This window comes from Salvelinus sp. IW2-2015, unplaced genomic scaffold (assembly GCF_002910315.2).
Source record: "Salvelinus sp. IW2-2015 unplaced genomic scaffold, ASM291031v2 Un_scaffold1031, whole genome shotgun sequence".
In the NCBI taxonomy this organism is placed as follows: domain Eukaryota; kingdom Metazoa; phylum Chordata; class Actinopteri; order Salmoniformes; family Salmonidae; genus Salvelinus; species Salvelinus sp. IW2-2015.
The window spans coordinates 159,734-179,034 of record NW_019942695.1 but is presented as its reverse complement, the minus strand read 5'-3'; the positions used below and the strand labels follow the sequence as shown (position 1 = coordinate 179,034).

Here is a 19,301-nt window from a genome sequence, read left to right as displayed (position 1 = left end):
GCTCTCTGTCTCTCTCTCTCTAGAAAGTCCAGACACACGTTCATCCTGATCCCATAACAGGTGTACTCTCTTTTCCCTGAAAGTGTAACCTCTCTGTCTCGCATTTCACAGCGACAATACACACTCCAGGCAGGTACCATGATATGTGTGGGTGGGTAAAGAATGGTTTCCCCCAGTGAGTTCAGGGAGAGGGAAGGGATCTCACCCCAAACATTTGCCGCAGGTCGGGGTCGCGGAAGCGGAAGGGGATGTTGGAGACATGTAACCTCTTGGGCTGCTGCTTCTCCGAGGAGTCCGAGAGCTGCAGCTGGAGCTGYAGGGAGACCTCTGATTGCGTCACGTCATCTGTCTGCCAGAGGGAAACAACAGCAGAARGACACAAGCAGCTCATTAGWTCCTACTACTGTACCTTCGGGTCACATGGTGAGGGGGAAGAGAGACAGAGGGGGACYGGCTAACTAACTTACTTAGCGTCGGCTATTTTTCAATCTGGMGAGAAGCAGAAAACGCTAAACAGCTGAKGAATTATGGTTTAAAACCTGAGGTCATGCATTACAAATCCGCKTATTAATCTCTTGCACTTAGCTTCTGGAGCCACAAGAAAGAAAGATTGARGGGTTTGACAGAAAGGCATGGATATWGATCCTAGCGCTTYTGACACATCTAGACTTGAGACACATTATTGGTGTTGTTTGCACAGTGCCGTAGGAGTGCAGAAGCCCAGAGCTCCTACGTTGTCGACTCCATCATTATGYGAATGCAGTGCTGACATTGTGATATAAATGACATGTCTGATGTCTATGACAAATCCCACTTAGTTCTCTCTCAGACAAGAGTGATGAATTTCAACATGGCTGCTGGCTTGTTTACTCAAACCGACCCAGTTTTAGWGGGAGAGGGTTTCACAAGATTTGTTTTCTGTAAAAACCTTCACTGGTCATCAGAACCATTTACCCTCTCCATGGAAGGATCATTAGGGACCAACTCTGTCTGCATAACAACAGATTGCATCATTTAAATGTGTTTACTAGAATTAAAACCCAGACCTCTTGTAGACACTTCTGGCATTATGAAATAAATGAAAAGAATATGAGAGGTGGGGGGAAAAAGAGAGAGAAAGAAAAAGAGAGAGGAGTGAAATAGGGAGCGAGGCCTGGTTAGATTGAGAAGGAGTACAAAAGCTGTTTGAATATGATATGTAAACTCCAAGGTCCCCAGGGATGTGCTCCATGAGCAATGGCAAACACTCCATATTAACGGGCTGGCTGGAGTCACATACACAGACACCCCCCCCCGAGTACACACACATGCACACACACACAGCCGGAGAGAGAGAGAGAGAGAGGAGAGAAGTAGAGAGAGAGAGAGAGAAGGAAATAATAGATAGTGAAGGACGACATAGTGAAAGAGAGAGAGGAACCTTAGATCGAGGAGCAAAAAAAGGCTGACAGATGTATACATACAGAGAAACACACGTACAGACAAGCACACGTACAGAACAAGCCACACGGTACACACACACACACACACACACACACACAACAACACAACACACACCACACACACACACACACACACACACACACACACACACACACACACACACACACACACACACACCACACACACACACACACACAACACACACACACACACACACACACACACACACACACACACACACACACACACACTCCACCACTCCAACAACCCGCTCCCTGCTCCAAGGCCGTCGGGTGGCTGCGGCCCCTGGGTGATACATATCCCACCATTTAGGAAATGGGCTAGGGATTTATTCATTATAATTCATCATCACAGTATTATCATTATCATCATGATCGTAATGATGATCGCCTTTATTATTCTCATTATCATAATACACATATCTCCACTGTAATGGCCCTCATTATTTGTCGTTTATGGCCCATTCGGAGATGGTGACATACATTGTTAACACTGACAGTTGTTTGATTCAAGGTCCCACTTAGTCTCCCCTCCAGCCATCCAGGTAGGGCACAGGTGACGGCAGGTCTGAAAGCCCTGTGTTCAGTGATGTTCAGTGATGTTTAGTCATTTCAGAGGTTATCATGTGGAGAAGGGCACAGGAGCCAGTGTAGGGGTGAGCTGGGCTAGCTAGTTCCAGTATCAGACTGGTAGAGTAGTGTAGGGGTGAGCTGGGCTAGCTAGCTCCAGTATCAGACTGGTAGAGTAGTGAGGGGTGAGCTGGGCTAGCTAGCTCCCGTATCAGACTGGTAGAGTAGTGAGGGTGAGCTGGGCTAGCTAGCTCCAGTATCAGACTGGTAGAGTAGTAGGGGTGAGCTGGGCTAGCTAGTCCAGTATCAGACTGGTAGAGTAGTGGAGGGGTGAGCTGGGCTAGCTAGCTCCAGTATCAGACTGGTAGAGTAGTGGAGGGTGAGCTGGGCTAGCTAGCTCAGTATCAGACTGGTAGAGTAGTGAGGGGTGAGCTGGGCTAGCTAGCTCCAGTATCAGACTGGTAGAGTAGTGGAGGGGTGAGCTGGGCTAGCTAGCTCCAGTATCAGACTGGTAGAGTAGTGGAGGGGTGAGCTGGGCTAGCTAGCTCCAGTATCAGACTGGTAGAGTAGTGGAGGGGTGAGCTGGGCTAGCTAGCTCCAGTATCAGACTGGTAGAGTAGTGGAGGGTGAGCTGGGCTAGCTAGCTCCAGTATCAGACTGGTAGAGTAGTGAGGGGTGAGCTGGGCTAGCTAGCTCCAGTATCAGACTGGTAGAGTAGTGGAGGGGTGAGCTGGGCTAGCTAGCTCCAGTATCAGACTGGTAGAGTAGTGGAGGGGTGAGCTGGGCTAGCTAGCTCCAGTATCAGACTGGTAGAGTAGTGGAGGGGTGAGCTGGGCTAGCTAGCTCCAGTATCAGACTGGTAGATAGTGGAGGGTGAGCTGGGCTAGCAGCTAGCTCCAGTATCAGACTGGTAGAGTAGTGGAGGGGTGAGCTGGGCTAGCTAGCTCCAGTATCAGACTGGTAGAGTAGTGAGGGGTGAGCTGGGCTAGCTAGCTCCAGTATCAGACTGGTAGAGTAGTGGAGGGGTGAGCTGGGCTAGCTAGCTCCAGTATCAGACTGTAGAGTAGTGGAGGGGTGAGCTGGGCTAGCTAGCTCCAGTATCAGACTGGTAGAGTAGTGGAGGGGTGAGCTGGGCTAGCTAGCTCCAGTATCAGACTGGTAGAGTAGTGGAGGGGTGAGCTGGGCTAGCTAGCTCCAGTATCAGACTGGTAGAGTAGTGGAGGGGTGAGCTGGGCTAGCTAGCTCCAGTATCAGACTGGTAGAGTAGTGGAGGGGTGAGCTGGGCTAGCTAGCTCCAGTATCAGACTGGTAGAGTAGTGGAGGGGTGAGCTGGGCTAGCTAGCTCCAGTATCAGACTGGTAGAGTAGTGGAGGGGTGAGCTGGGCTAGCTAGCTCCAGTATCAGACTGGTAGAGTAGTGGAGGGTGAGCTGGGTAGCTAGTTCCAGTATCAGACTGTAGAGTAGTGGAGGGTGAGCTGGGCTAGCTAGCTCCAGTATCAGACTGGTAGAGTAGTGGAGGGGTGAGCTGGGCTAGCTAGCTCCAGATTCAGACTGGTAGAGTAGTGGAGGGGTGAGCTGGCTAGCTAGCTCAGTATCAGACTGGTAGAGTAGTGGGGGTGAGCTGGGCTAGCTAGCTCCAGTATCAGACTGTAGAGTAGTGGAGGGGTGAGCTTGGCTAGCTAGCTCCAGTTCAGACTGTAGAGTAGTGGATGGGTGAGCTGGGCTAGCTAGCTCCAGATCAGACTGGTAGAGTAGTGGAGGGGTGAGCTGGGCTAGCTGTAGCTCCAGTATCAGACTGGTAAGTAGTGGAGGGTGAGCTGGGCTAGCTAGTCCCGTAGTCAGACTGGTAGTAGAGTAGTGGAGGGTGAGCTGGGCTAGCTAGCTCCAGTATCAGACTGTTGAGTAGTGAGGGGTGAGCTGGGCTAGCTAGTCCCAGTATTCAGACTGGTTAGAGTAGTGAGGGGGTGAGCTGGGCTAGCTAGTTCCCGTATCAGACTGGTAGAGTAGTGGAGGGTGGTGAGCTGGGCTAGCTAGGTCCAGTATCAGACTGGTAGAGTAGGAGGGGTGAGCTGGGCTAGCTAGCTCCAGTATCAGACTGAGTAGTGGAGGGGTGAGCTGGGCTAGCTAGCTCCAGTATCAGACTGGTAGAGTAGTGGAGGGGTGAGCTGGGCTAGCTAGCTCCAGTATCAGACTGGTAGAGTAGTGGTAGGGGTGAGCTGGGCTAGCTAGCTCCAGTATCAGACTGGTAGAGTAGTAGGGGGTGAGCTTGGCTAGCTAGCTCCAGTATCAGACTGGTAGAGTAGTGGAGGGGTGAGCTGGGCTAGCTAGCTCCAGTATCAGACTGTGTAGAGTAGTTGGAGGGGTGAGCTGGGCTAGCTAGCTCCAGTATCAGACTGGTAGAGTAGTGGAGGGGTGAGCTGGGCTAGCTAGCTTCCAGTATCAGACTGGTAGAGTAGTGGGGGTGAGCTGGGCTAGCTAGCTCCAGTATCAGACTGGTAGAGTAGTGGAGGGTGAGCTGGGCTAGCTAGCTCCAGTATCAGACTGGTAGAGTAGTGGAGGGGTGAGCTTGGCTAGCTAGCTCCAGTATCAGACTGGTAGAGTAGTGGAGGGTGAGCTGGGCTAGCTAGCTCCAGTATCAGACTGGTAGAGTAGTGGAGGGTGAGCTGGGCTAGCTAGCTCCAGTATCAGACTGGTAGAGAGTAGTGGAGGGGTGAGCTGGCTAGCTAGCTCCAGTATCAGACTGGTAGAGTAGTGGAGGGTGAGCTGGGCTAGCTAGCTCCAGTATCAGACTGGTAGAGTAGTGGAGGGGTGAGCTGGGCTAGCTAGCTCCAGTATCAGACTGGTAGAGTAGTTGGAGGTGAGCTGGGCTAGCTAGCTCCAGTATCAGACTGGTGTAGAGTAGTGGAGGGTGAGCTGGGCTAGCTAGCTCCAGTATCAGACTGGTAGAGTAGTGGAGGGGTGAGCTGGGCTAGCTAGCTCCAGTATCAGACTGGTAGAGTAGTGGAGGGGTAGCTGGCTAGCTAGCTCCAGTATCAGACTGGTAGAGTAGTGGAGGGGTGAGCTGGGCTAGCTAGCTCCAGTATCAGACTGGTAGAGTAGTGGAGGGTGAGCTGGCTAGCTAGCTCCAGTATCAGACTGGTAGAGTAGTGGAGGTGAGCTGGGCTAGCTAGCTCCAGTATCAGACTGGTAGAGTAGTGGAGGGGTGAGCGGGCTAGCTAGCTCCAGTATCAGACTGGTAGAGTAGTGGAGGGGTGAGCTGGGCTAGCTAGCTCCAGTATCAGACTGGTTAGAGTAGTGGAGGGGTGGAGTGGCGGGTGACAAAGTGAAAAGGGAGGAAGGGGTCATCAGTGTGCCATGTCCTCCTGTGCTAGAGGTTAATAGCCTGAGTTGCCATGTTGGGTCCCAGGGTGACGCACGGCAGACAGATGCCCGACTACTGTGGAGGGTGACAAGGCACTGGGGACCGCGGGTCAATCTGTTTCATCGGTCACACATGACTCTATCAACCTTTACCGTATGTACCAGACTGCACAACGACTGACTCGCTGTCCTGTCCTCCAGCTAGGCTACTGGCTTCTTATCATGGGGTCCTCTAGCTGTGTGTTAGCAAACCTTCAGATCCACTTTTACTTCACACACTTCTTCCATACTGACTACAGGTAAAGACGACTGGCACTCATACACCTATAACTATTTAGCCAGACTCCATCTGTGGATCTCTGTGTTTCTGTCAGTGAGTTTAGTGCCCTTGCTCTCCATGGCTCTCCTGAGGGATCATCTGTATCCAGGCTGGTTGGGAGAGAAGGTGAGATGGTTATAGTGTAAAATAATTACATGTGCATTACCATATGACAGCGGTCTTCAACCTTTTCTTGCCCAGGGACCCCCTCCCAGGCAACCGGCAATACCCCTCACACGTTAGCAAAGACATCTTGTCTTATCATCCGGTGAATGTTAATGGAAAGGAAAAGTTATCAACATTTTAAAATGAATACATTTGGTAAATTTTGACCTCCTCACATTATAATTGGAAGAGGAAGTGTAAACTCTTGTGTGTATGTACTGACATGTACTGTATATGTAACTGATAGACGCACCACACACACACACACACCACACACACACCACACACACACACACACACACACACACACACACACACACACACACACACACACACACACACACCACACACACACACAACACACACACAACACACACACACACACACAACATGTTCATGTTTTTACACACACACTACATGTTCATGTTTACACACACACTACATGTTCATGTTTTTACACACACACCACATGTTCATGTTTTTACACACACACCACATGTTCATGTTTTTACACACCACACCACATGTTCATGTTTTTACACACACAACCACATGTTGATGTTTTTACACACACCACTACATGTTCATGTTTTTTACACACACACTACATGTTCATGTTTTTACACACACACCACATGTTGATGTTTTTACAACACACACTACATGTTCATGTTTTTACACAACACCACATGTTCATGTTTTTACACACAACACTACATGTTCATGTTTTTACACACACACTACATTTCATGTTTTTACACACACACTACATGTTATGTTTTTACACACACACTACATGTTCATGTTTTTACACACACACTACATGTTCATGTTTTTACACACACAACTACATTTCATGTTTTTACACACACACTACATGTTCATGTTTTTACACACACACCACATGTTGATGTTTTTACACACACACTACATGTTCATGTTTTTACACACACACTACATGTTCATGTTTTTACACACACACTACATGTTCATGTTTTTACACACACACCACATGTTCATGTTTTTACACACACACCACATGTTCATGTTTTTACACACACACTACATGTCATGTTTTTACACACACACCACATGTATGTTTTTACACACCACACTACATGTTCATGTTTTTACACACACACTACATGTTCATGTTTTTACACACACACTACATGTTCATGTTTTTACACACACACCACATGTTCATGTTTTTACACACACACCACATTGTTCATGTTTTTACACACACACCACATGTTCATGTTTTACACACACACACATGTCTATGTTTTTACACACACACACTGCATGTTCATGTTTTTACACACACACTACATGTCATGTTTTTACACCACACACCACATGTTGATTTTTACACACACACACTACATGTTCATGTTTTTACACACACACCACATGTTCATGTTTTTACACACACACTACATGTTTCATGTTTTTACACACACACTACATGTTCATGTTTTTACACCACACACTACATGTTGCAATGTTTTTACACACACACCACATGTTGATGTTTTTAACACACCACACTACATGTTCATGTTTTTACACACACACTACATGTTCATGTTTTTACACACACACTACATGTTCATGTTTTTTACACACCACACTACATGTTGATGTTTTTACACACACACTACAATGTTTTTAAACTTGTAAAGTCTTTTGTCTGTAATGTCTTTTTTGTTATGTTACCCCAGTAAGACTAGCTGTCGCTGTTAACGTCGGCTAATGGGGATCCTAATAAATCAAATCAATAACTCTAACATAGTCTGTTAGTTAGAAAGGGAACTCCAAACTCATTTTCGCTAAGAGCAGCTGTTTAGCTGGTTAAACAAAGGTTAGCCATGTGTTGGTAAAAATGAATGTCCAAGTCAAGAAAGCTTTCCAGCAGCCAGAGGCACTTGCCACACTGGTAGCCTATTCACAGGTGCTGTTTCAATGCCTGTGTCAGATACTCCAATGAGTGTCATTTGCTCAATATTTGAAGAAGCTGAAGAATAATGTTGACATCAATAGAAATATGATATTMTCATCTGTTCTACAGTATGTATATAATACAAAATGTGTTTATTCTGCTGTTGTTAGCGATATTCATAAAAACATTGGGGGGGGGGTCCACTTAATTAAAACATATACATTTCCACGGACCCCCCGGTTGAATAATCTTGCCATAGGAGACCTCGTTCAGTGGCACTTCACCGACCTGGCAGCTGCTGTCACAGTCATGACGAGGGAGGGAGGCTGATGCAACACCAGGCGTCACCCGCCACCCGCCGCTACTGTCCCCGCCAAGCGTAGCTGTCATCTCGGGCGGCGAGTCACMCACCCTGCTTCCTGTTCATTCATTCCTCTAACAGACTCCCTCGCCGTTATTTGCAAATCGCTTTCAAAGTGCTGTGCTCAGCACATTCCCCCTCCTCTCAGTGGCATTACAAGCACATAATTGAAACTATCTGATTGGAACGCCGCCAAGCAGGTAGATTACATCCGATTAAGTGGGGGGGRWWMMSRRKYMKYSSYYMMMARRAWTWWWAWKSYTTYCYTTWAWKSMMYCCCCCCMCCCCACCTAATCCTCCATTGTTTGTCTCCTCTTCTCTAAAGAAGCTGTAAACAAATCCCTTCTTCAGTCACCTGAAATAGCAGGGGGTGAGAGAGAGGTAGAGTAGAGCCCCTCCTCCCCCTGGTCTGCTATTCATATAGATAACACAGACATCCCCTTTAACTGGGTCATATATACACTCATCATCCAGGCCCTAAGAGTCATAGGATCTCTCTGAGATCGTCTGAGTGACTGTGCATGCTCTTCCATGTGCTTGAACTGTATGTGTGTCTGCATATGTATAGCCCATGTGTCTGTGTCTGTGTTATCACAAGCTCCCAGAATCCACTTTGGATAGTCCTCATGCAGCTGACATAGACTTTGAAAAATCTGGAATTGAGTGCAGTCCTAACGACACTGCCTTAATTTGTTATCTGAATAAAAAGAATRATAACTCATGAAATCCAAACCCAACCTTGGACTATTTGAATGGCRCTTGCTAGATAACGAGCTCCGCTTTTTTAAAACAGAAGTTGCTGGCAGCCCCGTTCTACAGTCCCATTCTCTCTCTCTCTCTGAGGATTTGGAGAAAGTTTGACTGCCTCTTTCTATCCTCAAGTCACCCGCTTTCATGTGAGTGTCGTTTGAACATGGGAGTCACACAGCAGGCCCCAGAGGTCTGAGTCTGGACAACAGCACCTCCCTGGAGTAGAGGAGGACTGACTGACTGGAGAGATGAGGAGAGAGARGAGAGGCAATCCCTCATTAAACACACACTGCCAACCCTCCGCCGGGAATTCACACAGAATCCATACATTTCATTCTCTTTTCCTCATGACTCTTTTAAAGTCTCTAAGTTTTCCGAGACGGCCAGAGTAAAGCACTGAGGAGTGGGAGCCCAGTGAGTGCTGATCTGCTCCCCAATCTGTGTTTCTGCAGAGTGTCCTAATCAAAGACACCCGCGCCCTTCTGTGGCACCCAAAGCAAACAGACTGGCTCTGTCATTAAAACAGGGGAGCGCAGCGCGGAGCAGCAGTGGTGGTGGGGGGCACAGCGGTGGGGAGTGCTCCCCTACACCAGCGGCCCCAGGGATTAGCCAGCCACTCTGTTTACAGCCCACTAACCTGATCCCTCTCTCCTCACTGGCAGGGAGAGATGGAGAGAGAAGGAGAGAGAGAGGGGTAGAGAGAGAAAGAGAGAGTGTGGAAAAGAAAGGGAGGGAAAGGGAGAGGAAGAAAGACAGTGAGAGAGAGGGAGGGAGGGAGCCGTGAAGGAAAGCAGGGCTGCCTCTCATCTCTCCATGGCCACGTCACTTGGCTTTCTTCACAGCGGRTGGACAGATGAAATGAAATATAAAATGGCGAGAGGAGAAGTGAGTGGCGTGGGGGAATGAGAGGCAGCGACACGGCAGGGTTCTGAGCAGGGGAGTGGAACCTCCTGCAAAGTCTCTCCTTACTCACTGAACACARTGTATYTGTGTAGCTGCCATTAAGAGTCAGCCATGACGACGGAGTCACACACATCTTCAAATCAAACATGATTTCATCACAGAGCAATGCTACAGTTATACACATGGCCTTGCTATATCTGTACCTGTAAATCACAGCTGATTTCTCCACCCATTATCCATGGTGCTTCAGTGCTTCTATGGTTAGCAAAATGGAGTTGTTAATTATGTTTTTTATGGGTGACTTGAATCCCTCAGGGGGGCAGCCTTGACCCCCAGCTGACCTGTCCCAGCAAGTGTTTTCATGTGAGAGGAGGAGAGGAAGAGAGGGAGGAAAGGAAGACAGGCCGGACTGAAGTCACATTTTCTGCCGCTGGTATTATCAGGAGTTAGAGAGAGGGAGACTTCTGCTAAATCCTCCTCTCTGATCCTCAACCACAGAAAGGGTTAATCCCAGGTTATGGCATATTTTATATATGAAATATATTAGGTATACTTTCAGTTAATTTAAACCTCATGTCAACGCCTACCTGGTGGGCTCACATCGCTATAGTGTTTGCTCTGTCCTATTGGTCCAAAGTATAGGATGCTGAATATGCTGAACTCAACATATTTAACCATGACAAAAACTAGCTGTTATATGTAGAATTGTATATATTTAACTACAGAAAGTAGCTGTGTAATATTCAGTATTTGACATATCAAATTATGAAAAAATAACATGGTGAATTCAAGCTGTTTTAACTACATTCAATAATTGTGATGTAATATGCTGAATTCAACATATTTTACTGTGGAGGAATAGCTGCATAGTATGTTGAGTTTGACATATTCTACTATGGTAAAATAGCTGTCAGTATGGTGAATTTGACATATCTTACTATGGAATAATAACTGTTTGCTGAATTCCCCATWTTTAACTGAGAGAAAGTGTCTGTGGATAATCCTGGCTTAGCGGCTGCTCCTCAGGAGGCAGTGCAATATGTTGAGGGACATTCTCAGAGGTTTATATACATTTACAGCTAATTAGCTAATTTGACCAATTAGGCAGGGATTTTTGGCTGGCCTAGCCCAGGCCCCTGCAGGCATAGAGTGCAACTTTCCCTCCTCTCCTTTCCACTAACTCCACAACCAAATGGATCAGGGGGAGGGCTTGTCCCCCTTTCACAGAGCCTAAATGATTCATGTGTACAGCATGTTGAATCTCATTGGCGGAAATAAATAAAACCTTTCAGGTTTTCACGTTTTCCAGAGAGCCCGGGCTTCTCAAAAATGCACTTTGATTTCGCCACAACGTTTCCAATTAAGTTCAATCAACTCCAACTCACGCAGAATCAGCTCCACGCTTTGACATCTTTATGTATTTTCTGACATCAAAGTCTACTCCTGCACCCTTGTACACTCTGGGTAGTTGTGTAACGTAAACGTTACCTAAACTAACGAGCCGCTGCACAACCTTATGACTGTCATATGTAATATTCCATCACTTCCTGCTTCCAAGCCTTTATTAACAATCCTACTGGTAATGGTCTTAAGGCTAAGGTTCCTTAAACACCTCCGGTCATCAACCTAATTTAAGATAATGCCAGGTGTGTGTTGTGTTGTTGAGCGGTACTGACCGGTACAGTCGTGTTGGCGGTGATGGCGGGCGTGTTGTTGTCGGTGCCCAGCGGCTCACTGTGCGTCTGTGTGGGGGTGTAGAGGGTCATGGCATGCTCGGGCACCCTGGTCTGCCCGGTGTAGTCCTGCGTGGGGAGGGGGTGKGGTGCCGCAAACTCGGCCGGGATGCCATTCTGTGGGGGAGGCGGGTACTGGGCAGGCGTGTACGGCTGGGCCATGGCTTCTGGGGGGTTGGTGGCCTCTTGGTTACCCTATTAAGACAAAGAGGAGAAGACAGTGTTACATTCATTGTTCCACATCACTTGTGATTAAAGTTACATTGTTAGAACAGCGGAGTACGTTGTTAGTAGTACTAAAGAACAACGCAGCATGAAAGCCATGCTGGTTTCCCCTGTGCTTTGGAAGTAGCTGGGGAGATGAAGAGTTGTCCTGCAAACTAAGTATATCAGGGAAATAGCTATCATATCATATTTCACCCCAGATTAGAGGATTCCTTGATCATTATTAATGAACMGAGTTTATGGTGTGTAGAGCACGGCTCTCTGGTGGTGGGGCAGGAGCGAGGAGGAAACTCAATTGCACTCATGGCAAAGCGCAARAGGAAAGATCAATTAATTGATACAATTTTGATTAGAGCCTTTGATTCAAATGACAGGTCGGTTATAGRAGCAGCCGATTCCTTTCTGTGTTCCACTTTTCTGCTTTGAACACCTACTACCTGCATCTTACTTGATATATCTGTCCTGTCCTTGGCTCTTCTTCTCCACTCCCTCCCTCACTCATATCCCTCTTTCATTCTGTCCTACTCATCCTGTTCTGTCTCTGTGCTCCTGAGTGACTTAAGTGATAGATGCTGGTAGAGACGTGGCAGGCGCTTTGCAACCCTTTCTCTCGTGTGGGCGTTAAGATGTGAGCTGTTGAATAATGGACTTTTCTGGCTGGTGCCATTGTTAAGCAAACAATGGTAGGACTAGAGAGAGCATGTCTTATTGTTCTACCACACTGAGCCCTGCTGGAACAGATACAACACCTCTACATTAAAACCCCAACAACTGTGTTTAAAAAAGGTGAGACAATAACGGCAGAATCCAATAACACATTCCACCAAATATCCCCAATCAAATTTGAAGATACAGATCACAAGCTGTATCGTGTCTGAACGCATAACTCCTCTGATAAGAGAAGACAAAGAGGCTTATGGGTAAGGGGAAAAACAATAACAGTAACAGATAGAGAAGTTTTGTCTCTTCCAAGCCTAACTGGCTAGGGACGGAGAAGGAGAGATAAATGCTTTTTATTCCTTTTTTCTCACTTGTGTGCATTGCTGTTTGGGCTCTATGTTGCAGGCTTCCACAGACAGCCGTAGCTAGTTGGGCTGGAGGAGAGGAGAGAGGCCTGGCTTTAATGAGGGAGTGGAGCCGTGCAGCATAGCGCCCAGCGCTGTAAATGTTTTGGAAACAATGATACACTGACGTGTTGCCAAACAAACCACAGTCCAAACCACTTGGCCAATTAAGGAAATGCCTCATTATCTAAATAAAAAAAGAAAGCCTTCAGCCTTGAGAGATGAGGAGGATGACCAGCTTCAAGAGAGGCCACAGAGTCTCAAGGCCTGGGCCCTCAACACCTCTGTGACCTCCCCTACCCTGCCTACCTAAATCTCTCTTCCTTACCTCCCCTCTCTTCCCCCGTCTCTTTCTTCCCTCCCTCTTCGTGCTGAAACTTTTTTAATCTCTCCCCCTGTGCTCTACTTTTCATCTCCCTCTAGTCTGGCGTTATATAACCCACTTGCATTGCAGGGCATCCTTATTCAAGTGACTTCTTGATGTCGCAATTTTAAACTTTTAAGCACCCCTTCAATGGTTAGCTACCTAAAAACGGAAGTTCTCATGGCACAGGCAGCTGAGACTTTACATAGTTTCCCCATGAACCGTTCAAGTGGTCTAACATCAACAAATCAGTTAGGAAAGAAAGCTTGAGTCCAGATCAACAAGGCATGTATGAGAAACAGTCTTTACACCATATGGGAGATCAAGGCTACATTAGAGGATTCTGTTAGACATGGCGAGGCACAGAGCACCAGTGTACTTGTGTCACGCCTATTGTTCTTGGAGCATAAAACAAGGGCATGGGACTGAAATAAAGCCATGTGAACACCAACACTGGGTAACAGCCTGGAGCTGGGAGGGAGAGCAAATGTAGAGAGAGAAAGGAGAGACAGAGAACAGAGAGACAGAGAGAGAGAGAAAGAGAGAGAGAGAAAGAGAGAGAGAGAGAGAGAGAGAGAGAGAGAGAGAGAGAGAGAAGAGAGAGAGAGAGGAGAGAGAGAGAGAGAGAGAGAGAGAAGAGAGAAGAGAGAGAGAGAAGAGAGATGCAGCAACAAAGTGTTGCCACAAAGCAGCAGAGAGAGTGGGGGTCTATGGGTGTGAGTAGAGAACGGGGCTCATTAGTGAAACACAAAGTAACGGCCTCTTGTATGATCTTCCCCTTCCTCTCTGATGTATGTGACAAACAAGTTATTCAACTGGAAATGAACTAGAAGAGAAAAAAGGCCCATGCAATACAGCAGCGTTGGTCCCCTCTGTGACCGCACATCCTTTTAGCTGGTGATAATCCACAGTGCCTGATGAAAACCCCACACCATATCAACCATAAAGCTCTCAGGCGCAGGTTGCAGTTCCCATCTCTCCATCTCTCACGCTCTGACGGGGACATTAGTTATGGCCGGAGAGTGGTGTGTGTTATTGAGGCCCCGGGCGGCAGGCGGCGTTCGTCCACCTGCAGGCGTGTTAACGTGGACGAGCAGGTCCCACCGTGGAATTCAGCGCCCCGCACAAGGCCAGACGGTAGGAGTTAGCTAAACCCCTCCTCCATCGACAGGACCAGAGGGTACAAGGAATCCAGACAGAACGCCCAGTCTGTATCGATCTCCTATCTCTCTCTCGCTCACGCTATCTCTTACTCCCACCTCTCTCTCTCTCCATCTCTCTCCTTTACCCCTCAACCCCTACTACAGAAGAGCACAATAAAAAACACTCTCTTTAATGTTAAGCACTCTCCCAGTGTAAAATTGGATTGAAACCCTTACTTAACGAAATCACTTTTGGTAGCAGAGTTTTTGTTTTTACAGTCAGCATTAGAAAGCCCTGTCTAAGGTGCAGGGGGGCGAGGAGGTTGGGCAGGTCCAAATGGCTTGGACTTCCAGACCTGCTCGTCTAGAGAGAAACACAGGGCAATGGACAGGTGGAGAGTGATGCTATTGTAACTGCTAACTGGTGTTAGCTCTTTTGATGATGGAAGCTCCATTTTATCTCCATGGATACCGTGGGTAGAGTTCTTGGCCAGTGGCCAACAATCTCTGATCCTCTTCAGCAAAGCTGCTGGGGACTTGCTCTCTGAGGTAGGCAAGGCAGAGATGAGCTGAGCACATACAGTAGCTGGGGAGAACTCATATCAGCAGAGTGGTGTCAGTTCCTATACCGTGCATGGGAGGTCAGAGGGTAAAGCYAAGGCTAAAGACAGTAGGTGACTAATTGTGTTGCATTGAATCCAGGGGGAAATCACTCAAATGGGAGCCATTGATGATATCAGCTATGGACGTGTGATGGAGTGAGCAGCGTTATGGCTTTTACTTAGACACACCGAGTCAGCCACTCAGACTCATGTGTTTTGTCTTGTTTTTAGGGGGTGGATCAGCTTTAATATTGCGGATAGATTGTTGCTTCCATCAATGTAATTGTCTGCATCATTTCCAGTCCCTCATATTTTTGGGGTAAATATATATCTATACACATACATAAATACATATACATACTGTACATACACATTCATACATATACACATATATACATACATACATACATACATACACATACATATATACAGTTGAAGTCGGAAGTTTATATACACTTAGGTTGGAGTCATTAAAACTCGTTTTACAACCACTCCACAAATTTCTTGTTAACAAACTACGGTTTTGGCAAGTCGGTTAGGACATCTACTTTGTGCATGACACAAGTAATTTTTGCATTTTTCAATTTTTCCAACAATTGTTTACATTCATTCCACTTATAATTCACTGTATCACAACTCCAGTGGGTCAGAAGTGTACATACACTAAGTTGACTGTGCCTTTAAACAGCTTGGAAAAGTCCAGAAATTGATGTCATGGTTTTATAGCTTCTGATAGGCTAATTGACATAATTTGAGTCAATTGGAGGCGTACCTGTGGATGTATTTCAAGGCCAACCTTCAAACTCAGTGCCTCTTTGCTTGACATCAAAAGACATCAAAAGAAATCAGCCAAGACCTCAGAAAAAAATTGTAGACCTCCACAAGTCTGGTTCATCCTTGAGAGCAATTTCCAAACGCCTGAAGGTACCACGTTAACCTTTACAAACAATAGTATGCAAGTATTAACACCATGGGACCACGCAGCCATCATACCGCTCAGGAAGGAGACGCGTTCTGTCTCCTAGAGATGGACGTACTTTGGTGCGAAAAGTGCAAATAATCCCAGAACAACAGCAAAGGATCTTGTGAAGATGCTGGAGGAAACAGATACTTTTGAACCTATACCCACAGTAAAACGAGTCCTATATCAACATAACCTGAAAGGCCGCTCAGCAAGGAAGAAGTCACTGCTCCAAAACCGCCATAAAATGCCAGACTACGGTTTGCAACTGCACATGGGGACAAAGATCGTACTTTTTGGAGAAATGTCCTCTGGTCTGATGAAACAAAAATAGAACTGTTTGGCCATAATGACATCGTTATGATTGGAGGAGAAAGGGGGAGGCTTGCATGCCGAAGAACACCATCTCAACCGTGAAGCACAGGGGTGGCAGCATCATGTCGTGGGGGTGCTTTGCTGCAGGAGAGACTGGTGCACTTCACATCATGAGGCAGGAAAAGATATGGCTATATTGAAGCAACATCTCAAGACATCAGTCAGGAAGTTAAAGCTTGGTCGCAAATGGGTCTTCCAAATGGACAATGACACCAACCATACTTCCAAAGTTGTGGCAAAATGGCTTAAGGACAACAAAGTCAAGGTATTGGAGTGGCCATCACAGAGCCCTGACCTCAATCCTATAGACAATTTGTGGGCAGACTGAAAAGCATGTGCGAGCAAGGAGGCCTACAAACTTGACTCGGTTACACCAGCTCTGTCAGGAGGACTGGGCCAAAATTCCCCCAACTTATTGTGGGAAGCTTGTGGAAGGCTACCCGAAACGTTTGACCCAAGAAAAACTGAGTTTAAATGTATTTGGCTAAGGTGTAAGTAAACTTCCGACTTCAACTATACATACATACATACATACACACATACACATACATAAACATTCATCATATACACATATATGCATACATACATACACATACATAGATATACATACATATACACACTTTTTTTTAATATATACTTTTATTATTCCCGCAAACCCTACCACCCCTCCCCAATTGGAGTAACTAATAAAGACTAATTTGTTGGGGACTGGAAGCCTTGAAAGGTCTCTACCACACAGGTTCATCTGTCACCAGATCCAACATCAGACCTGTTACAATATTAGATGATGAGATGTTGAGCTACAGAAACACCAGGTGAATATCGAGAATGTGTTCCTTTCTGGGTAATTCAGCATATATGTGTGTACTGTAGTCTACATTAGTTACTGAACTGGCATGTTGACAGGAACCCTTTGAAATGGCTCAGGTTTACAGAACCTGTCTCCAGGTGCAGTGAGTCCAAAGGAGAGGAAGGGAAAGAGTGTGGAGTGTTTTCTAGCGACAGCACAGCTCCAAGACATAGAGAAGAGAAGCACTCATCTCACTTTAATGACTCCCTCACTGAGARGMAGGCAAACTTGTGACAAATCCCGTTGGGCCATTGCAGCAGAAAACAGAGTGGGGACAAMCGGAGAGTGTCACGYAGCTCAACAGTGGCCAACGTAGAGCATGCAACACACACGAAACACAGCGAGGACTTTCAGCCAGCCAGGCGCATAAAAGCCCCTTGTTGTTTTCACCCCCGCTACTGACGCCCAGCTAATTGAACCCCAAMAAACAGACATGCAGAAAAAGCAGGCAGGCCAGTGAGGCAGGSCTGGGATGATTTTGAACATTCAGCAACTGGCATTAGTTTTGTCTTAACAGGCACACATAAATAAAGCTTGAGTCTAGCTAGGTCCATTTTAATTAGGCAAGCCATATGATCGTGCTCCAACACTGCGTTAGTGTTAGCAGTGTTAGCAGCGCTAGTATCTCACCAGAGGCTGCAGCCAGCCAGRGAGAGCCTGTTAATTACAACCACCTGCCAACCATTCAAGGTGAGTCTGAAAAGCCCAACTCAGAGGCAGAGGTARACAACAACAACAAAACAAATCCTCCAGTTGGGTTTCTCATGATGAAGCAGATTTCCGGGCGCACCGGCTGGCTTTTCCCCCTCATTGTCTTYCAATTACAGTGAAACTTTGGGAGAGACAGAGGGGAGAGAGCATGGAGAGGWTGAAATGCAGCGGCCCAATTTAATGCAGATTTGAACCACCTGAGAAAAGCYTTTGCATCCCCCTAGCTACCCCCAGCGTTCTTCCATACCACTCTTCAGCGGTTTGGGATTCCAAATAGGTTCGACACAGCATTATTATTTTCCTTCACATTTCCTCTCTTGCCAACTCTCATCTCTCAGTTTTTCCACCTCATTTGTGGAAGAATCCTCCATGAAGTTAAATACTGCATCTACACTTGTGAATTGAGATTTTTTGCACTCTGTTCTATTTATTTTTTCTTCAGGAGCCTTAATCGTTTACACATGTGTTCACGCACTAGACGGAACTAGGAAACTCAGAAATTGAACGCAGCAGGTGTGGAACTTGCAACCAAATCAAATCAAATCAAATCAAATCAAATTGTATTAGTCACATACACATGGTTAGCAGATGTTAATGCGAGTGTAGCGAAATGCTTGTGCTTCTAGTTCCGACAATGCAGTAATAACCAACAAGTAATCTAACCTAACAATTCCACAACTACTACCTTACACACACACACAAGTGTGAAGGGATAAGAATATGTACATAAAGATATATGAATGAGTGGTGGTACAGAACGGCATGGCAGATGCAGTAGATGGTATAGAGTACGGTATATACATGTTCACCTTTCGCTGGTACGGCAACTGCTCCGCCCACAACCGTAAGGCTCTCCAGAGGGTAGTGAGGTCTGCAGAACGCATCACCGGGGCAAACACTACCTGCCCTCCAGTACACCTACACCACCCGATGTCACAGGAAGGCCATAAAGATCATCAAGGAACACAACCCCAAAGCCACTGCCTGTTCACCCCGCTATCATCCAGAAGGCGAGGTCAGTACAGGTGCATCAAGACAGGGACCGAGAGACTGAAAAACAGCTTCTATCTCAAGCCATCAGACTGTTAAACAGCCACCACTAACATTTAGCGGCCGCTGCCAACATACTGACTCAATCCCAGCCACTTTAAAAATGGGAATTGATGGAAATTATGTAAAAATGTACACTAGCCACTTTAAACAATGCCACTTAATATATGTTTCCATACCCTACTTACATTACTCTCATATGTATATACTGTACTCTATATCATCTACTGGCATCTTCTGGTTCCTATCTATTTGTAATCATATGTTATTATTACCACTAGTAATATTTTTTTTGTTTTTTCTACTTTATAATCATTTCCATTTATGTTCTACATATCTTGATTATTTCCTGTTACTTTCTCTCATTAGTGTATATTTTATTTTACTT

General features: G+C 46.3%; 1 protein-coding gene across 1 annotated transcript in view; it reads right to left on the bottom strand.

The window, feature by feature from the left end:
• Nucleotides 1-19,301, bottom strand: part of LOC112069503 (RNA binding protein fox-1 homolog 3-like) — a 188,597-nt gene that overhangs the window by 43,963 nt on the left and 125,333 nt on the right. The window contains 2 exon segments of the mRNA XM_024136846.2: nt 206-349; nt 11,513-11,764. Coding sequence (XP_023992614.2) covers nt 206-349; nt 11,513-11,731 — 363 coding nt within the window. The 5' untranslated portion in view covers nt 11,732-11,764.